The sequence below is a fragment of the Acyrthosiphon pisum genome, chromosome A1 (genome assembly GCF_005508785.2).
Source record: "Acyrthosiphon pisum isolate AL4f chromosome A1, pea_aphid_22Mar2018_4r6ur, whole genome shotgun sequence".
NCBI classification, from domain to species: Eukaryota; Metazoa; Arthropoda; class Insecta; order Hemiptera; family Aphididae; genus Acyrthosiphon; species Acyrthosiphon pisum.
This window is the reverse complement of record NC_042494.1, coordinates 12,694,044-12,712,637: the sequence shown is the minus strand read 5'-3', so window position 1 is coordinate 12,712,637 and position 18,594 is coordinate 12,694,044. Positions and strand designations below refer to the sequence as shown.

General features: G+C 28.5%; 1 protein-coding gene across 1 annotated transcript in view; it reads left to right on the top strand.

Annotated features, from left to right (window-relative positions):
* The first annotated feature begins 11,090 nt into the window (after nucleotides 1–11,090).
* Nucleotides 11,091–18,594, top strand: part of LOC100575560 (facilitated trehalose transporter Tret1) — a 21,447-nt gene continuing 13,943 nt past the window's right edge. Inside the window, exons 1-3 of the mRNA XM_003240797.4 lie at nucleotides 11,091–11,457; nucleotides 16,043–16,115; nucleotides 16,553–16,697. Coding sequence (XP_003240845.1) covers nucleotides 16,065–16,115; nucleotides 16,553–16,697 — 196 coding nt within the window. The 5' untranslated portion in view covers nucleotides 11,091–11,457; nucleotides 16,043–16,064. The remainder of the gene's footprint in view (nucleotides 11,458–16,042; nucleotides 16,116–16,552; nucleotides 16,698–18,594) is intronic.

Here is an 18,594-nt window from a genome sequence, read left to right as displayed (position 1 = left end):
TGCACAGGCCATTCGGTTTGAGATTCTGGTCATTGGAGAAATTTAGATACATTTCTAGTGTCTGCCCTACTACGTCCACGGACATGGTTTGTAGGTCGTCTGAAAAATTAAGGACCGTCTATGATTTATCACCACATTCAGTGTGCTGTAATTGGCTCACAACCTTTTCTATAGCTATGTTAAACTGCAGAATCCTCTAAAATATAATAATATACATAATTATTATGAATCCATCATCAAATCCACTAAGGTAGGTACTTGTAACATCGTAATCTCAGTTATGATTACAATTATAATATACATCATGCATAATGCATATTGTAAACATATAAATTCGAAAACAGAAAAATAATAATTTGCAACAATGATTGTTACCAACAACAGTGCAATAATAAAATTATGATATGGGGACGGAGTGGCCGAGCGGACTAAGCCCTCGGTTGCAACGCGCACTGTCGCCGGTTCGAACCTCTACCACGGTCGGCAATTCTCTTCGGGCAGTCACGGTGCTTGGAGAGAGAGAGAGAGGCCGGGCATGGCAAATACCTACAGGTGCCCACTTGAAAATTCTGCCAAACTAAAAACACACGTGTTTAAAACCTACAGTAGGTACCCTCCCTCACAGTTAAAAAGCACCCATTGGCTTAAGTAGCCGTGGGTTAATTAATGAAAAAAAAAAAAAATATGATATTTATTGCAATAAAAATATTCATTTAATTTAAATAATATGCTTCTTAATAAAAAATATCAATTATCTATACAAAAATATTCACTAAAACACTATTTTGTAATAATATGTAATATAATAATAACCTCTGACTCAATTGGTATACGTTTCAACACCTCACTCCACAATGACTTTAAAATTGGAATCATTTAACCATCAACACAGTTACCTACATTTAACCCAGAGGCGGATCCAGGGGCCCCTGCCAACCCCAGATATTTCCGATTATCACCTCCAATTTTCATAGGGAAATTTACATAAACATTGACCTAATAGTTGAACGTTTTGTAAAAAGCGACAATATGAAAAGACTTTTGGTTTTTGATATTTAAGATTATACTAATATTGGGAAAAAATTTTAAATTAAGAATAAAGTGATAGGTACCTATTGTTATTTGTAATTGTATTTGTGTTGCATTATAATTATTTATCATTGTGCAAATAGATGCCGTATATTATAATTTATAATACATATCACATATTATATATACATACATTAATTATGATATATTGCACTACATTTCACATATTGAAAATAATACATTTAGTGGACATAATATATTTAACTTATAATAATAACAAATAATTAACTCGTAATTTTTCTCTCAACTATTATAAAAAAAGTAAATAATGAGCTAAAATCGAAAAAACGCATAAAATGCAAAATAAAAATAAGTTACATAAATTCGTATGTGTTTGAAACCAGTGTTAAGCTAGGAAATAATCTTCTATAATGTTTCGAAAAATAATCGACAGTCATTATAAACTATAATATAAACAAACTATTATGACTTCTTATACGCACTGAACGCTTTTACGCACCAACGATTATATATACTTATACATATATAGTTATTAGTTATATCTTATATTTTATACGTAAGTGTTCAGTTGTACACAAGCAGTTATTTCTACTAATATAGGTACTACTTAAGTACTGTAATTACAGTTAAAAAAATTACTTAGTAAAATATCTATTTTAAAAATGTCCAACTTTTGTTTAGGAAAAAGCCGGAAATATGGAAATGTCTTCTATCAAAGATACACTTTGACCACGAAACGTTGAAACTATTACAACTGCAGCTTATGAAAATGATTTTCTTCACCACCCTGTTGTCTGGTATGCCGTACGGCTTACACACCAATACACCATATTATATGATATCCATATTCGACAAATTTCAAGTGTCTTTTCATTCAGCCTAGGAAACGGTTGGTCGATACATCCATTTTTAAATCATGTTCATTGCTCACCTATATACGACGTGTTTATAACACTATTTTATTATTTCCAATAGACTATAATATAGTGGAACGACTGTCTAATATATTAGTTGAGAACATTAAGAGGCTGTCAGCGCACTATTTGTTTTCTCACTCTGGCAAACACGCAACATAGACAAAACACATTTACGCAAAATCATTTTTTTTTATGCGTTTAAGTAATCTTAGAGTAAAGTCACCCATTACAAAAAAGATAGACAATAATATTTTTGAGGGAATGACAGATCTATTTGTCTGAATATTGTCTCCATACAATTTAAACATAATTTAAATTTACAAAATTTTTTTGTCTACTAGTAAGGTAAGTCGAATACAAAGTCAAATAATAATAAAATATAAAATCGATAAGTCATTCCCTCAAAAATATTATTCGTTATCTTTTTTGTAATAGGTGACTTTACTCTAAGATTACTTCAACGCATAATGTTAGCATAATATTAACTCGTTAATGTCCAGCCTTAGACGTAAGTAAAGAATTAAATAAAAAATAGATCTCGTAAATCGAAAGGGGAAATTTGAAGATTGACGTTTATTAGCTCGCATGACGTACATAATATTACATAGTACATACATATTGGATTGTTGCAACAATACTAATAAATAATTATTAATATTATAAATAGTAATAAATATTAATAATAACGAGTGCGTGTGTAATATGTATATTATTATTTACTGTATAGACGATGTACATTGTACATAAGTTTTGGCATCAACGGTAACGTACTGACCACATTCATCATATAATATAATATTATACAAATTGGGAAAGAGATTTCTAGTTTTGTGGACAATGGCCACTTGCTCAGTTTCTTACTTGTCCATCGCGGTCGGGATCGTCAGAAACGTATTGAAATCATCTGCTCTCACATCGTGGATAAAAATCGTGCATGTTGTTCTTCATGTTGAACTTTTTTTCGTCATTGAGAACCATGCCGGGAGCCGCCGGATTGGTTCCCGTTTGAAAAATGTATTTTATTAAGTTAAGCCGAATTAGTTTTCGTGTCCAGGACGACTTCAGGTCAAGTAGTTACAATTTTCATTTTTAAGCATACTTTTGCAATATGAAATCATATGTATTTATAATTGGTACAAAACATATAAATTAAATAGTATAAAATATAAATGTACCTACACTCTATAGCTTATACAATAATATGGCAATAAGTTGTTATATTGACGTGTTATCAAATTATAAATGACTGTAGAGACGTAGAGTACATGAATAGAGTACTTATACACGAATAGAGTATTTGAAGAAAGTTTGCTTCAAATTTGCGACGTTCGTTTACCTATAACCTTTCAGCTCAACGGTTTTAAATTTTATATTCTATTTTATTACTTTTATTTTGTATACCTAATAGCGATGACTATTGACTTCCGTCTTTGACTTCAACGATCGCTAACGCTGCACATTTTTAACCAAGTCTACTTTAAAATTGACAGTCCTAAGCCTGTAAAATTGATGAGTAAAATGTACGTAATAATTAAACGGGAACCAATTCGGCTGATCTTTATAAAATACCTTTTTCAAACGCGAAGCAATTTTGCATGTATGGGGGTTTGGGCTCGGGATCCAATTCGGTACCAGCCATCATGTCCATAATTGTATTGTCGATCCTAGCTCATGTACGAAATTTTCCCAATAAAGTAAACACACGAAGTCCACTTCATAATAAATATAATTTCGACACTTTTAGATATGAGCGTAGTGAGGAAGCTAGTGGTTTTACAATGGTAAAACAGCGTAACTGTTTAAATTATGTTTAGTTCGTATTAAATCAGTATAGTATACTGATAGCTGTCTGGCTACCGGCTGGACGCCATTTTGTCCGCCGGACAATGTTTTGTAAAAAATGTACCTATCTAAAAAATTATATATTATAACTATGCTGCCGTAATAATGTATAAGTAAATTGTATAATATATAAATTAACTTGATTAAAATTGTGTGTTATATTATATAATAATTGTTTTTTATTTGATAATATTATTAATACATATTTCAACAGTCTTGTTAAAATGCGGCTTGTGGAAATTCTATGTATTTTGTTCTGATGTACTTACGGTTTTTTTAACTTGTGTAAAATCTCACGTGGAAATTTGTATTAAATTATCGAGCTTTTTGACCAAAGAAAAAAAAATTATCAACAGGACATCTAAATCGAAAAAGAAAACAGTGCGATATAATGGAAAGAATGATATGTGTAATATTGATCTTCAGGGATTTGCATTTCTCCAAATTCCTTAATATTTATATTTTTATCTAGTTTGTTCAATTTTAGAATATTATGATTTTTTCATTTAAATCCTCGTCAATCTTGCTCAGTGGCGTTCATTCTGCTTTTATTGTTATTAATATTATGTAGATAGGTACTTACATTCTATAATTATCTTAGCTAATAAATATATGATGTTGTAAGAACTTGTAATGATCCCACTTTTATAGACCAATTTCTAACCTACTGTACAGCAGAGTGACATCCACTTATCCGCTTTTTTAATATAACGTTATGTCATTATTAATTATAATAATATTATAATTGATATTAATATATATATTATGATAAAAACAGATTAAAAGTCGCTAAACAAATATAACAGTGAGTTTCATTTGTGTGATCGATGTCGGTACAGGTCATTCTTATTTTTTTAACCAATTGTTTAACAAAAATTGTCTGTTTTTTATTAGGTTAACTTACAAATCTAATAAGAAAAATATAACATTTTTAGGTAGCTTACCTATATGTTTATTTTTGAAAAAAAAAACCAATGTCCAATTGCAGTATAGCGTGTCACATCATTTATTTCCCATATAATATTAGACTGTCATTACATGGTATCGGTATGTTATAATAAAAATTAGCTCTGATTTCGACTAATCTATATAAGAGATTCAATTTGGTACATAACGGTTCTAATAAAAAGCTCATTACAAACATAGACTTAGGTTTATTTTTTGAATTCACTATAAACTATATCGATTCTACAAATCAGTGATCACAGTGACCGGAAATCACTGTGTATAGGTATATTCTTTTATAACTACGAATATATTAGTAGAACATAGATAACGATTACGAGTTTTATCGTTGTCTTGTCGTATTACAGAAGTAAAAACGCCGGAGCCGGTCTTAGTTAATAGCGACGTTCTTCATCTTGAGTTTTCTGATAACCATGGTTAGTTCATTGCAAGTTCTATTGTGATCTCGAAATGAATAAGGGTTTCCATAACACTTATTTTATTTAGGGTTGTAGGTCTTTTTCTTCGTGGTATCGAGAACCGGAGGGGGGACTGCGTTAGCATTACGTCCCCTCCGGCCCACATTGCGACCCCTCCGGACCATGGGAGTCGTAGGCCTAATCTGATGTATTTGCACATTCTTTAGGTCCCGGAGAACGAGAACAAGACGCTAAACGACATATCGTAACAATTTAAATGCAAAAACACGAAAGTCGATGAGCAAGCGGGTCTGGCTTAAAATAGTATAATGCGTCAATATTTTAAACGTAAGTAATATTTCTTATGTATAATATTTATAATAATTGTTTTATATTATTGTCGTGCGTTTAATTTTTATTTTCATTGTATATATTTTGTATGTTTTTCTACCAATTTTACCTATAGTAAAAGGATTTGTAAAAAAAAAAATATCTCACTATTTGGTGGGTGACCTAATATCACAACCACTCCTTGTTGCATATAGATAATAATATAGGTACTCATGAATCCTGATATCAAACTTCTTCATCAATAACCTTGCATTTTTTACCTATCATAATTAATTAATTATAAATGCTGATTTCTCAATTTACATTTTTCACTATAGCTACTGTGTTAAATGATGTATTCTGTGGCTGATTAATATTATGAAGCTATAGTATTATGTACCAATAAATAATATGACATTTTTTTCTATTAAATAATTTTTAAATATTAGTTTAGTTTTTTTTTGTCGTATGTACTTAATATGCATTATATTTTATTTTTCCCGCCTAGAATTGTGAAATGGGATCATTGAACTCTTTCTATCATTCCTTCCAGTCCTGTATACTTGCAACCCCCTCCATATTACCTATTGTATACGTTTTATTACAGAGTATATATTTTACTCTTGTTTGTTCTAAAAATAAATAATAAAAGTATATTGTACTTAGTTAATATGCATTATAATTTATTTGTTATTATATTTTTGTTAGTTATTTTAATAATTAGGAAACCTTTAGAAATTGTTCACTAGTTTCTCTTAATTTTTATGGAAATAACCGAGAAAATTAAAAACAATCATATTTTAAATTACGCCTTTCTGTGTGGATATACAGGGTGTATTTTATTTCATTGTACGTGGGGGTTTTTAACGATTAGGGATCGAAGACGTAGAAGATGAAGGCGATTTTTTTATAACAATTTAAAAATTTGTAAACACGCAGGTGTACCAATGGCAAAATCAACTTTATTTTTTCAAATGGTTACTACTATAACTATATGGATTCTGGTAGCTTTTTTTTCTGAAACTTTTGATACTCAAATTATCAATTTTGGTTCGCTAGTTTAATAACTAGTATGGTCCTTTAAAGTTTAGTAAATAATACTTTTAGTTGAAATAATTAATATAGGTTTAATTTACAAGAGCTAAATAATTTTTTCTTATAACTAACTTTCATAACTTGAAATTTGAACCATAAGTTCCCTATATTGGTAGGTATAGTCCATAATCGTTAAAAACTCCCGCGTACAATGACATAAGATGATACACTTTGTATCTATTACCTATATAGTGTACATTTTTGCTTAAAAAATGTCTATATTATATAATATATATATATAATATTATTTTGTACCTATGCGATAAAGTTAAAAACGATAATTTTCTGGCTTTGAGTTAGTTGGGGTATATTATTGCAGTTTTTGATTTGCCAAGCTAATCTTAAATGCTTGAATTTGAAAATAATATTCGGTAGTAGCACGTTAGGTATTCAACATTTTTTGTATACAGCAACGGAGTAGATATCAAAATATTATGAAATCATGTTCTTATTTAACAACAAATTACGTCGATATGATGTCAACAATTCGCAGTTACCTATAGGTACACAAAACAACTCATATTTTTGTTGGTCGTCATTATTATTTTTAAAACAACAACATCAGTTGAACTAATCAGAGAACCACTCAGTATTCAGTACCTACTGCTATTAGAATAAGAACGACCTGGTATCTGGTTTCAAATTTATAAAATATCGACATACCTATAGGTATGTAGCTATATAGCTATATAGCTATATAGCTATATAGCTCATGTTCAACACGTGGTTCTGAATTCGATTAGAATTTGTTTGTAATGCTGTCTTACAACGAAAACTATTATTTCATTTATATGGTTTCGTAAACCGGAAAATGTATTAGGTATACTTACATATAATTTGTATAAAAATATCTTATGTTTTAAATGTATAATGTACAAAATATATAATATCGATGGCGGAGTTGAGGCTTTCATTGCGGGTCGTGCACATTTACTCGTCTACAAAAACCGATTCCAGAATAATATATGAATCCGGTGTTGGGGGTCTAGAAGGATAAGGGATGGTCTGTAAATTACATTGACTGAGTAATAATATTAATATCGTTGCCCGTTGTCGTATCATCGCATTACAGTATAATGGAAAAATATTTCATCTTAGTTAAGTGCAATAACAATATAATAACACTAAATTATTGTTATCTGATTAGCCTGAACAAATCGATTACAATAATATTATTATGTTGTTATAGTTTGAATTTTGTTGAGATTTGGATCGAATTTCTTGGCTGTAACGCATTGTGAATAATTCAAACGATTAGAATCACATTACGGAGTGATCTACCGATAACAAAATCCATTCGAAGTCTTATTCTATTATATTATTATACGGTCTAGCCATAAAAATGCACAATACAATCAATCGAACAATAAATCTGTTATAAACAATAATATTAATAAAATATAATACACCTATTAATTTTAATTGCATAATAGGCACTTACCTATATTTAATTACGTTTGAGACTATTAAGATATATTATATCTAGTAGGTAAGCGGAACACTATTAACAAACCATTTTACCAACATTTTTACATTTGATTTTTTTTTTTTTTGAGAAGTTTAAAATAATATTTTAACTAAAATAACCTATAAAGATAAAGTAAAAAAATATAATATAAATGTATTATCATTGTGTCAATAAGTGAACAAATGTAATTAATAATTCATACCTAAGAAATCATAACATTATTACCTAGTATTATATATCATCCTATATTACTAAGTATATTTTATGATATTATATTTATATGATTGCAACCAAAAACCTCACACGCTATTATTTCCAAAAAGATCGATGGACAATAAATTCGAATTTTATCGGTTCACTGTATAGCAAAATACCGCACACTATTTTTAATCTATAGACTTGCTGATGTATTATAAATGTCACAAACCTTGGTTGTAGCACTAAATATTGTTTTAAATAGTGATATTCTTACCACCCAAAATGAAAAAAAGACTAATGTTTACGAAGCAGATGCAATTGTTATTATAATGTTATGTAAATATTGGGATGAGTACATAAACCACGGTAATATTTATTTTATATATATTTGTATTTAAATAAATATACGAATAATATAAAATATATATATACATAAATACTTATGAAATCTGTGGTTTTTGGATACAGCCACCTTAAAAAGTAATCAGTTTTAACCTAATGAAGCGGTTTTGTCTTTAAACTATTGTAGTTTATTATACTATTGCAGGTAATGTAATAAGTGGTAACTCAGGTATGATTAATTAAAATATAACAAAACATTGCATTTATTATATTTAATTATTATAATATATATTTTATGTCACATATTATTATTTTTAACATTTAATCTAATACCGACTTACCGTAGAACTTAGCCGTATTTACGATTATTTGTTTTTGAATTAGACCAAAATAAGAAATGGACATTGTCGAAACTTCCAGGTTTCCCTAACTAGTTTTGTTTGTCCCAATTATTAAGAAAAGTACTTTGATTATTTTGATTTTTAGTGCCAACTAAATTCACTTTTCTAGTTTTATACCAAAAAAAACCGACCAAGTGCCAGTAGGACTCGCGCACGAAGGGTTCCATACTATAATCAACTATAAACATGTCGGCAACACTGCTTATATTGTATATTCTAGGATTTTTAGTATTTGTTGTTATAGCGGCAACAGAAATACATAATCTGTGAAAATTTCAACTTTCTAACTTTTATGGTTCATGAGCCTGGTGACGGACGGACGGACAGCGGAGCCTTAGTAATAGGGTTTTACCGCACGGAACCCTAAAAAGTTATTGTTGGAGTTGAAAATCAAATCAGTCTTTTTTTCTATAAAAAATATCTCCAAACACATGACATAGCATTGTAAGACCAATACTGAATACATTCATCCTTCCATTCAGAAATAATTAATATGGTGAAGTAGAAACTATAAGTATATATACTATTACTAGTATATAGGTATAGGAATATATAGAATAAACACGAAACGTGTCTAAAAAAAAGTAATGCGTAGTATAATAACTATTTAAGTATAAAAACGGAGATAAAGTTGACATAAAATACACACGAATACACGATTATTAATATTTGGTTCTGTTCACCATTATTTTTACATTAGATTATAGTAAATACAAATGAGAAGAAGGTACACATGAGAGAAATCGATTGATTAAAAAGAAAAGAGTTTTAAATGTAATAACAAATAAGTAATAAAAAGGTACATTGTAGAACGCGGACACTTTGTACTATTATACACTAATAATATACATAAAGCATATATTGTAAATATAAGTTATATAAGTACCCAAGTAGTAAGTACATATTATGTCAATTATTAAAATTTAAAAGTTGAAAATAAAATAAAATGTAAATTAAAAATGTTTTAAAATGAGGTAGGTATACTGACAATAGTCAAAATAATCAGTTTTTTTTTTTAACTAACTGGTTAGATAACAGCCAAATATTACATGGTGCTATAATATATTTATAAATCAATTTAGGAACTTATGATGACTAAAAATCTTGAAATTATAAAAATTATTAAATAATCAAATATGATTTAAATTATAACTGTATTATATTATTATCAAAAGTTATGTCAAAATGTAAATTAAGAACGTGTTAAATATAAATTTGTCAAAATGACAAATAAAAATTAATATCGATAGGTAACCCACGATTCCTTCCTATTTGGAATGTATAAGATACTTGGATTTACCAAATAATATTTAAACTTAATGACATGGTCTGCTCATTACCTTTGACTTGTTTTTATTAAATATATGCTTTATGTATATAATAGTACAAAGTGTCCATGTTCTACAATCTAAAGTTTTACCCGACCGTATAAAGTGTCCGCGTTCTGAAATCTTAAGTTTTACCCGACTGTACAAAGTGTTATCATGTTATGTATTTTAAACAATGGACCGTACAAAGGAACCTTTAACCACAGCAGAGCGGTACCATCTTATCCACCTTTTTTACACTGGAAAAAATTGATTTTTTAAAAAAGACGCGGTAGCTCCTTTGTATTAATAGTTGATTTGTGTTCAAGTATATCTAAAACTATAAGGTCTTCAAAGGGGGGGCGGGTGAATAATAATGTAGGTACTTGCCCCCTCATCTCCATGGTTTTAAAATTCTTGCTATACTACTGTGCATTAGTCTCAAATTGCATTTATACTCAAATTTCAAAGGTAAAACCATCCACGTTCTCGCGGTATGAGAAATCAAAAAATCAAGAAAAATCAAAAAAGAAAAATCGCCAACTTATAATCACAAAAATATATCAAAGTGATTAGTATTAAATGAGCCACGATTTTTAATATCCCTACCATAGAATAAAATTGTTGTGTACCTATATAGGTTTACTTTGTTCGATTTATCTATATATAAAAGAACACATTTGTGTTGACCTTTTGTTTGCATTATATATACCTTTATCAATGGAACTTCGTGCCATACTCTGTATCAAATATTATACTTATTAGATAGTAATGGTCGTTTAATAAATATTATAATATTTTAATTACAGCGGTGAACCGCAACAACTGTTGCAGTACAATTCGAATGACCGACGCGTTGACCGGTAAAATTTCGGAAACACAATTCAGTAGCATTTCGTACAATTATATTATTAATCGCGCACGCGTGCCGAGGAAATATGTAAAATATGTGCAATTCTTATTAATAGTAAAGCATTGTCAATTATCCTGTTGTTTTAATATTTCATAATAAAATGGTATACTTCGACCTGTTAAACACGGCACAACGGCGTTACACGACAACCTCGTGAGAACAAAACTAGAAGAGCAATATTCACTTCTCTGGAATTCACCAGTCGATACTTCATAACAGTTTCCGGCTCAGTAAGTTACTCTATTTGAAATTATATTACAATTACACAATGTATAGAAACAGTCGTATTGAAAAGCTACCGGATATTTAAAAAAAAAAAAAAAAACAATCCTCATTATTTTGCTGTCTGAAATCGTCTCTGGTATATCCCGATTCAATTTCCATTGACGACTGACAGTTTTCCGATCGAAAATTGTATCGTATAATTTTTAAAAACCTAAAGTTTACGTGCTGTTATGAATAGGTTATTACCTATTTGATTTTCACAGTTTTACACATTTATTTAAAGATTTAGTAGATTTAGAAGTGTTGTTTTGGTAATTTCAAATAAAATATTTCTTAGGTATTTTAAAATGTAATCAATTATTCCTATACAAGTTAATCATAATATTTTGTATTTTTGTTGATACGGTTCATTTGCCATTGGTTTATCGGTCCGTAAGTAAAATCAGCGATTCATATTAAATTTTATATGTTTTAAAATATTTCATAATTTTATATTTTATTTTTTTTATTCTATATTTTATATTTGAAACTGATTAAAAACTCGTTTGTTGAGTCTATATAACAATTCAAATATTAACATATTATCATGGACAATGGATAATATTTATACATTTTTGTGGTTTTTATAGTAGTTGGTTCAATTAAACACACCCGTTTTGATACAATTTGTTAACAAGTTGCGATGCGAGTGATTTTTTTTTTAAAGGTATTTTTTCTGCAATCTGTACATATTGGCTTGATTAATATTTTATTTTAGCCTGCTATTTATTAAGCGGACCTACCAAACAACTGATATTATGCACCTGACTTAACGATATATAATTTACTACGAACATTGTGCATAGTAAACACACCACAAAATTTTATTGTCGTCCTAAATTCCATATTTTTTGGGAGTTCAAAAAGTCTCTTAGGGGAACAGATTTTTCATTTACATAATAGTTTGAAGACTTATCAAATAAGCAATTAAAGTTTACCTTAGTCTGTAAGTACCTTTTAAGAATTCGCATTCATAAAATGCTAAATAAGGGTGATTTCGCTCACTGACATGAAATCTTTCTCAAAGCTTCTACAAAAAACCCACATCAACTATATCACTAAACCAGCAGCACTGTATTGACGTAATGTATTGTATGCTGTTGGTATTGAAGCTCGGTGGATTCGTTTTGAACTTAAAAAATAAGTAAATATTTCGAGATCGAATTACTTCCATAAAAGGTAATTATTCACAAACCATACATAATATGGATAGGTATATTATTCAGGTAAAATAATATGAAACTTGATATTAAACTTTTCAGTAATACGTATATTATTATTTATTACCTGTATACACAGTGAAATTTTCAAATTATTTAGATTAATTCTGAGGTGTTTTGTTTGTACCACCATTCTACAACACGTCGGCATTGACTTAGAAGTCAATAACAGTAAATAATATTAAATTTAATAATATTATAATATATTATGTGGTTGTTTTTGCCTAAAATTAGCTCAATAGATAATAGATAATAGAAAAATAAATAACTCATATAAATATAAATATATAATAATATATTAATATATCCTTAGAAAGTTAGTAGCACCTTTAGGTACAGTTAACAGACCATTTCCACTCAGAATCGTTTTTTGTTAGCAATAATTTATCATTTTTTTTTTTTGTATTATCGAGGACCTGGGAGAGAACCCAATTTGGATTACAGTTCCCCGATTTCCATTACAGCTCCTCGTTTGCATTACAGCTCCCCAATCATTTATCATTTAACACATTCATAACGGTTTCTATGACCTACTTGATGACGAGGTGCACCTATTATATAGAGCAGAATTACTTCCCCGGTTTTTTTTTTAATAAGCCTCATACTTTTACTAATGTTGTAAGTATTATATGATTTGCTAGTATGGAAGCCATGCGAGTTAAACAAGTCCATTTTAAAAATATTATTTAAGTTCTGTTTCATATATTTTAATATTAAATTCATTTCTCATATAATCGATAGTATAAAACAACTAATCACTACACATAATTCGACATTGATTAATATTTTTTTTTGGTTCAACATAAACACTTGTTTGATCATAGTGCATTTTTAAATAACTTTTATTAACCGGTACACCTGCAGTGCAAAGTGTTTGTTTGTTTTAGGTTGATAATTAATCTATAAAACAAATAAAATTTTTGTCCTAATCCTCGATTGTAAATTCCTTATAATATTGACACTGATATTATTTAAATCACCTTCAATCTTCATGCATCCACGTGAAATCAAATATAGAAAATCAAAAATCATATCTACATATTTGATTTATGTATAATTGATCAGGTATGGAATTAGGTCTTAGATGAGACTTTTTAAGTTCATGTAAGACTCAAAAATAAAATACCCAAATAACAATTTATTGCGAACGACGCGTGTTGATACGATAATATATTTTGTAGAATCGTTGTCGATTGACGATTGAATACATTGACCATTTGACCATATGCATTGACGCTTTCAGTGACTATATATAGTAACAAAATTGCAGTAATATCATTATGTAATAATTGTATAGGTGTATGAGTAATGGTTTTCAATCAAATCTATTGTCATCAGTAAGCTATGTTTTTTAAATGGTTTTTGGTTCAATTCAGAAATTTTATTATGTTTCCAATTTTTTTTTACAATTTTTCTTTTTCAATTAATTCATCAAACTGATATCCTTAACTTTCTAATTAATTTAACCATTTTCTCAACTATCTTGTGCTTTGTTTCAGATATGTATATCTTTTAACTGTAGCGCATTATATATTATGTACCTATATACCTACGGAATAAAAAAAAACTATTTCTGCAACTTATTTGGCTGCATCGTTTACGACTGAATTTGAGTTACGAACAGGACAAATGTATTCGAACCCTTAACATCTATTAACTTTGTTTTTACTTAATTATTTATTCTAGACATTTCAGAAGCTCTATCATAGCCCAAGAGTGGATTCGAGGGGGGGGGCACTAGTCACTAGTGGTTAATATATAATTTTTATTAGTTATTAAAAATTAGTACCGTAAAAATGTTTTTAATTTAAGTGTCCCTTCCGTATACAGATTCTGAATTCACCCTTGTCAGTCTCGGGCTTTACATTTCAATAAGTATAAAAAAAAAATCCTATGTTGTATATCATTTTTCGGGTAATGGAGCAGCCAATTTGTTTTCCACTTTATAAAAATCTAAGAAAAACTCATTTATTTTAAAGGAATGTGATTTACCATTGTACTCTTATAGGTATACATATTTTAGAAATAGTTTAAAAAAAATTAAATTATAAATGTATACTAATTATATCATTATTATAAATATGTATACGCTTGTTAGTATAAATTCAGCATATGTACAACCCTAACACCACTGACGTGCGAAGAAATCATAGGCATAATTTACCATTATTGCGTATGGGTCTTTCAGCAACCATTAACCAATCGCCTCCACTATAACTATCATAAGTAGTATATATATTATAGTTCTTCATCGATTTTAAAATCATTTTTAAAGTTTTGTACACTATACCGGCGACCGGTGTAACTCGATAAAATAATTTATATCGAGTGAGTTACCTGATTTAACGATTTGTAGACTATATTAAGAGCAATATTTTTGCAAGTATATATAATGATAACATTTTATCAGTAAATATAACTGTATTATGTTGTCGTGTAGGTATATTATACGTACATACAGTGATGTAGGTAGTCCTAAAAAAGTTTACGGGTACACCCCTAAATCATTATAAAAAATGACGTCGGGGGGCTACACCTAACATGCGTACCAAGATTTTCTATATGGGTACACGCATAAATATAAAATTAGGAGATGGGTACACGCCGTGTACTTGTGTGTACCCTCCATAACACCACTGCATACATAGTTTCATATATAACGGTGTACTATAATATTGCTCTCATCATTGTGTTTGTAGAAACTAAACACTGTAAAAACACATTATTCAAGTATAATAAAGATATAAGTTTAATTTTTAATTATAATTTATAATTTTATAGGATTCATAGTGATTAGTTAGGCTTGAATAAGTCAAAATAAATAAATAATTATTGACTCAAGTGTTCATAGAGGTACTCACTATAAATGCATAAAATAAAACCTAAAATTCTTCAAAGACATAAATTCAAATTTGTGGAATCTAATACCTAACTAATAATAATGAATAAATAGAACAGGGAATGAGACATTTTGGGACAAAACAATCTGAATTGGTTAATTTAAAAGTAATCGTTTAAAATGTATTATTGATATTTTATTTATATCCATTAATTGCCTATCTAAATCATTATGGAAATTTTAAATAATTTGAAGAATATTGTAGAATGAGGGTCATGAAATGTGTACATATAGTATGCAGTATAATATGAGAACAGGGAACCACATTATCTGTGTTATGTTGTTTATACATTGTATAAGACAATTTTTATTTTTTACACTAAATTACTTTCGTGTCATAAATGTTGGTCAACTTGGGAACTATATAAACTTATGTTGTATAATGATTCTTTGTACATCGTTTTAATTAATTATTTATTTTATTAATTTCAGTGTCAGAGTAACGAAAGTACAAATGAAACAAGGAGTGGACTTTGGTTACGGAATAAAATCCACATTAGTACAAGTAAAATCATCACTACTGATTAATATACATAGATAACACAATTTTTTTTTTTAAATCATACCCTCAAAAAAGTTTGATTTAATAAAATATATTATAAACCGTTTGTAATAATTCATCAAGTGATCCATTTGTATAATATATATAGGTATTATATTATTATATGCATTGAAAACACCAACCATTTACTTATGATTTTCTTTGATAAATTTAGAATAGTTGATTTGATGGTATAAGTATACTTTTAATTCTTGCTCGGGTGAAATGGATTGTAACTCGCTTAGCAATAGTATAATAAAAAAAAACCCACAACATTTTAGCACCAATAATACTATACAATATTACATGCTAAGCAACAGATTACATATTCTATAACGATTAACGACATTGTAATCGCGATGATGCTTATTTGTTTATGTAATAAATTGTGTTATCAACAGTGTTTGGTGTTGACGACAACGTATTTCTTGAACGTCCAGCAAGGGATAGATGTGATGATGCCAACGATAATCATCGGGGCATTAGAATATAATAGAGGCGACAACTACGTGCCCGGCATAACGATCGAGCAGATATCATGGATCGGTGAGTTGTTATAGATGCCATCGATTAATTACTGACTATTATATATTATGACTTATATTATAAGTAGGTACATCGAATTATAATAGTATTATTGCTTATACGATGGAGCCAAATATTATCAAAAATATTATAACAAATAATATTAAATTTGAGCAGTTAATTGTAAGCAGATGATTTTTTAAAAATATTGATGTATATAAAACAACATTTGAACGATTAGTTTATAGGTAATTAAACTAAGGTTATGTTAGATTAGTATCAAGTACTAGGTAAGGTTAATAGGTACGTAATTTATTACTGTAAGTAGATACTCAAACTTTTTAAAAATTGCAATGCGTTTGACTCGTTTGAGCAATTTAGCATAATGCGTTTGGGTGAGTGATTTTAAACCATTGTGATGTGTTTGGACGCCTTACTTAGGTATTATATTATTTGGTCTTGCATGTAAGTCTTCTTCGGCTTTTCTTTTTACGGCACTTCTAACACACTGAATGTCACAATAAAATTAAAAGGTAGAAAAAAGCAAAAAAAATCTTTTAAAAGGCAGGCAAGTTGACGTCGCTCTTCTGTACATTAAGTTACAAGTGGGTCACTGTATAATGGATGGTATTAAATTTGAACTCAATGATATAATACCATTGTAAATGTGATTCTGATCGGTGACAGTTAGTGCGGATCATTTATATTATATTTATATTGTTATTACGTATTATTAATACGGAAGCCGGTAAGTTATAATATTAATTTAAAAATTACAACAAAATAACTAAAACCGTTATTCTTGGTTGTTTAATATTAAAAAAAAACTGTGTTTTATGTTTTTGAGATTTTTTGGTTAAAGAATAACCTACTTACTTGGAACCTTATTGTTTAAATCTTCAATCCTTAGCTATAAAAGTTGAAAATGTTTTACATTTTTTACTACAAAGTAATTTTAGATTCTGAGTGGAACGATGAATGTATTGATTTTACAATGAGGTGTGTTTTTTTTTAATTTTTTAATTTATTTTTTTTGTGTCTGTGTACACGATAAGTAGTCGAAATAATGCTACGATTTTCAACTTCAGTATCTTATTCGATCAGAAAGTGAATATCGTTGGTGCATTGGGGAGGTCAAAATTTAAATTTCCTAGTAGTTTTCAAAAGCGCCGGGAAAAACAAAAGAAAAATTAAGGAAAAACGGGAATTTTTACGCAAAATCGATTTTTCACAAAATTGAATTTGGTTTTTGGTGTAACTTTATCTTAGCATTTTCTATACACCATAACATTTTCCAAATATTTTGATTTATTTTGAGCTCTTTACGGACATTTTCATTTTCCATTTTTTTTTAGTTTTTTTTGTAAAAATATCTATAAAATTTTATTTGTTGGATAAAAAAGCTTGAAAATTTAATAAAAAGCTCCTAGTATATTGTTTCAAAGGCAGATGAAAAATATTAAAAATCGTTAGTCACAGTTTTTTTTTATTAGCATTTAAAGTTCAAAAAATGACAAAATATGGAAAAATCACGAAAATTTGCAAATTATTTCGAGTTAGAAATTCATAAAAATTTTTCTTTTTAAATCTAAGATATGAAAATGTAATGCAAGATTCCTTATAAGATTATCTACCTTTATCAAACAAAAAATATCTATAAGAAAGTCAAATTAAATTTTTATGATCGTTTGAAATTCAAATTTTTACAACATTGGATATTCACTCGATTTTTCATGTAGCGATTTTCTTATTTTGTTGTAATTAAAAAACGAATAACTGCAGATACATGTAAATTTTACTGAATGTTTATATTAGCATTTCCTATACACCATACTATTTTGACTCTTTTTGAGCTGTTTACGGATATTTTCAGTTTTCAATTTTTTTAGTTTTTTTTTTCTATAAATATCAATAAAGT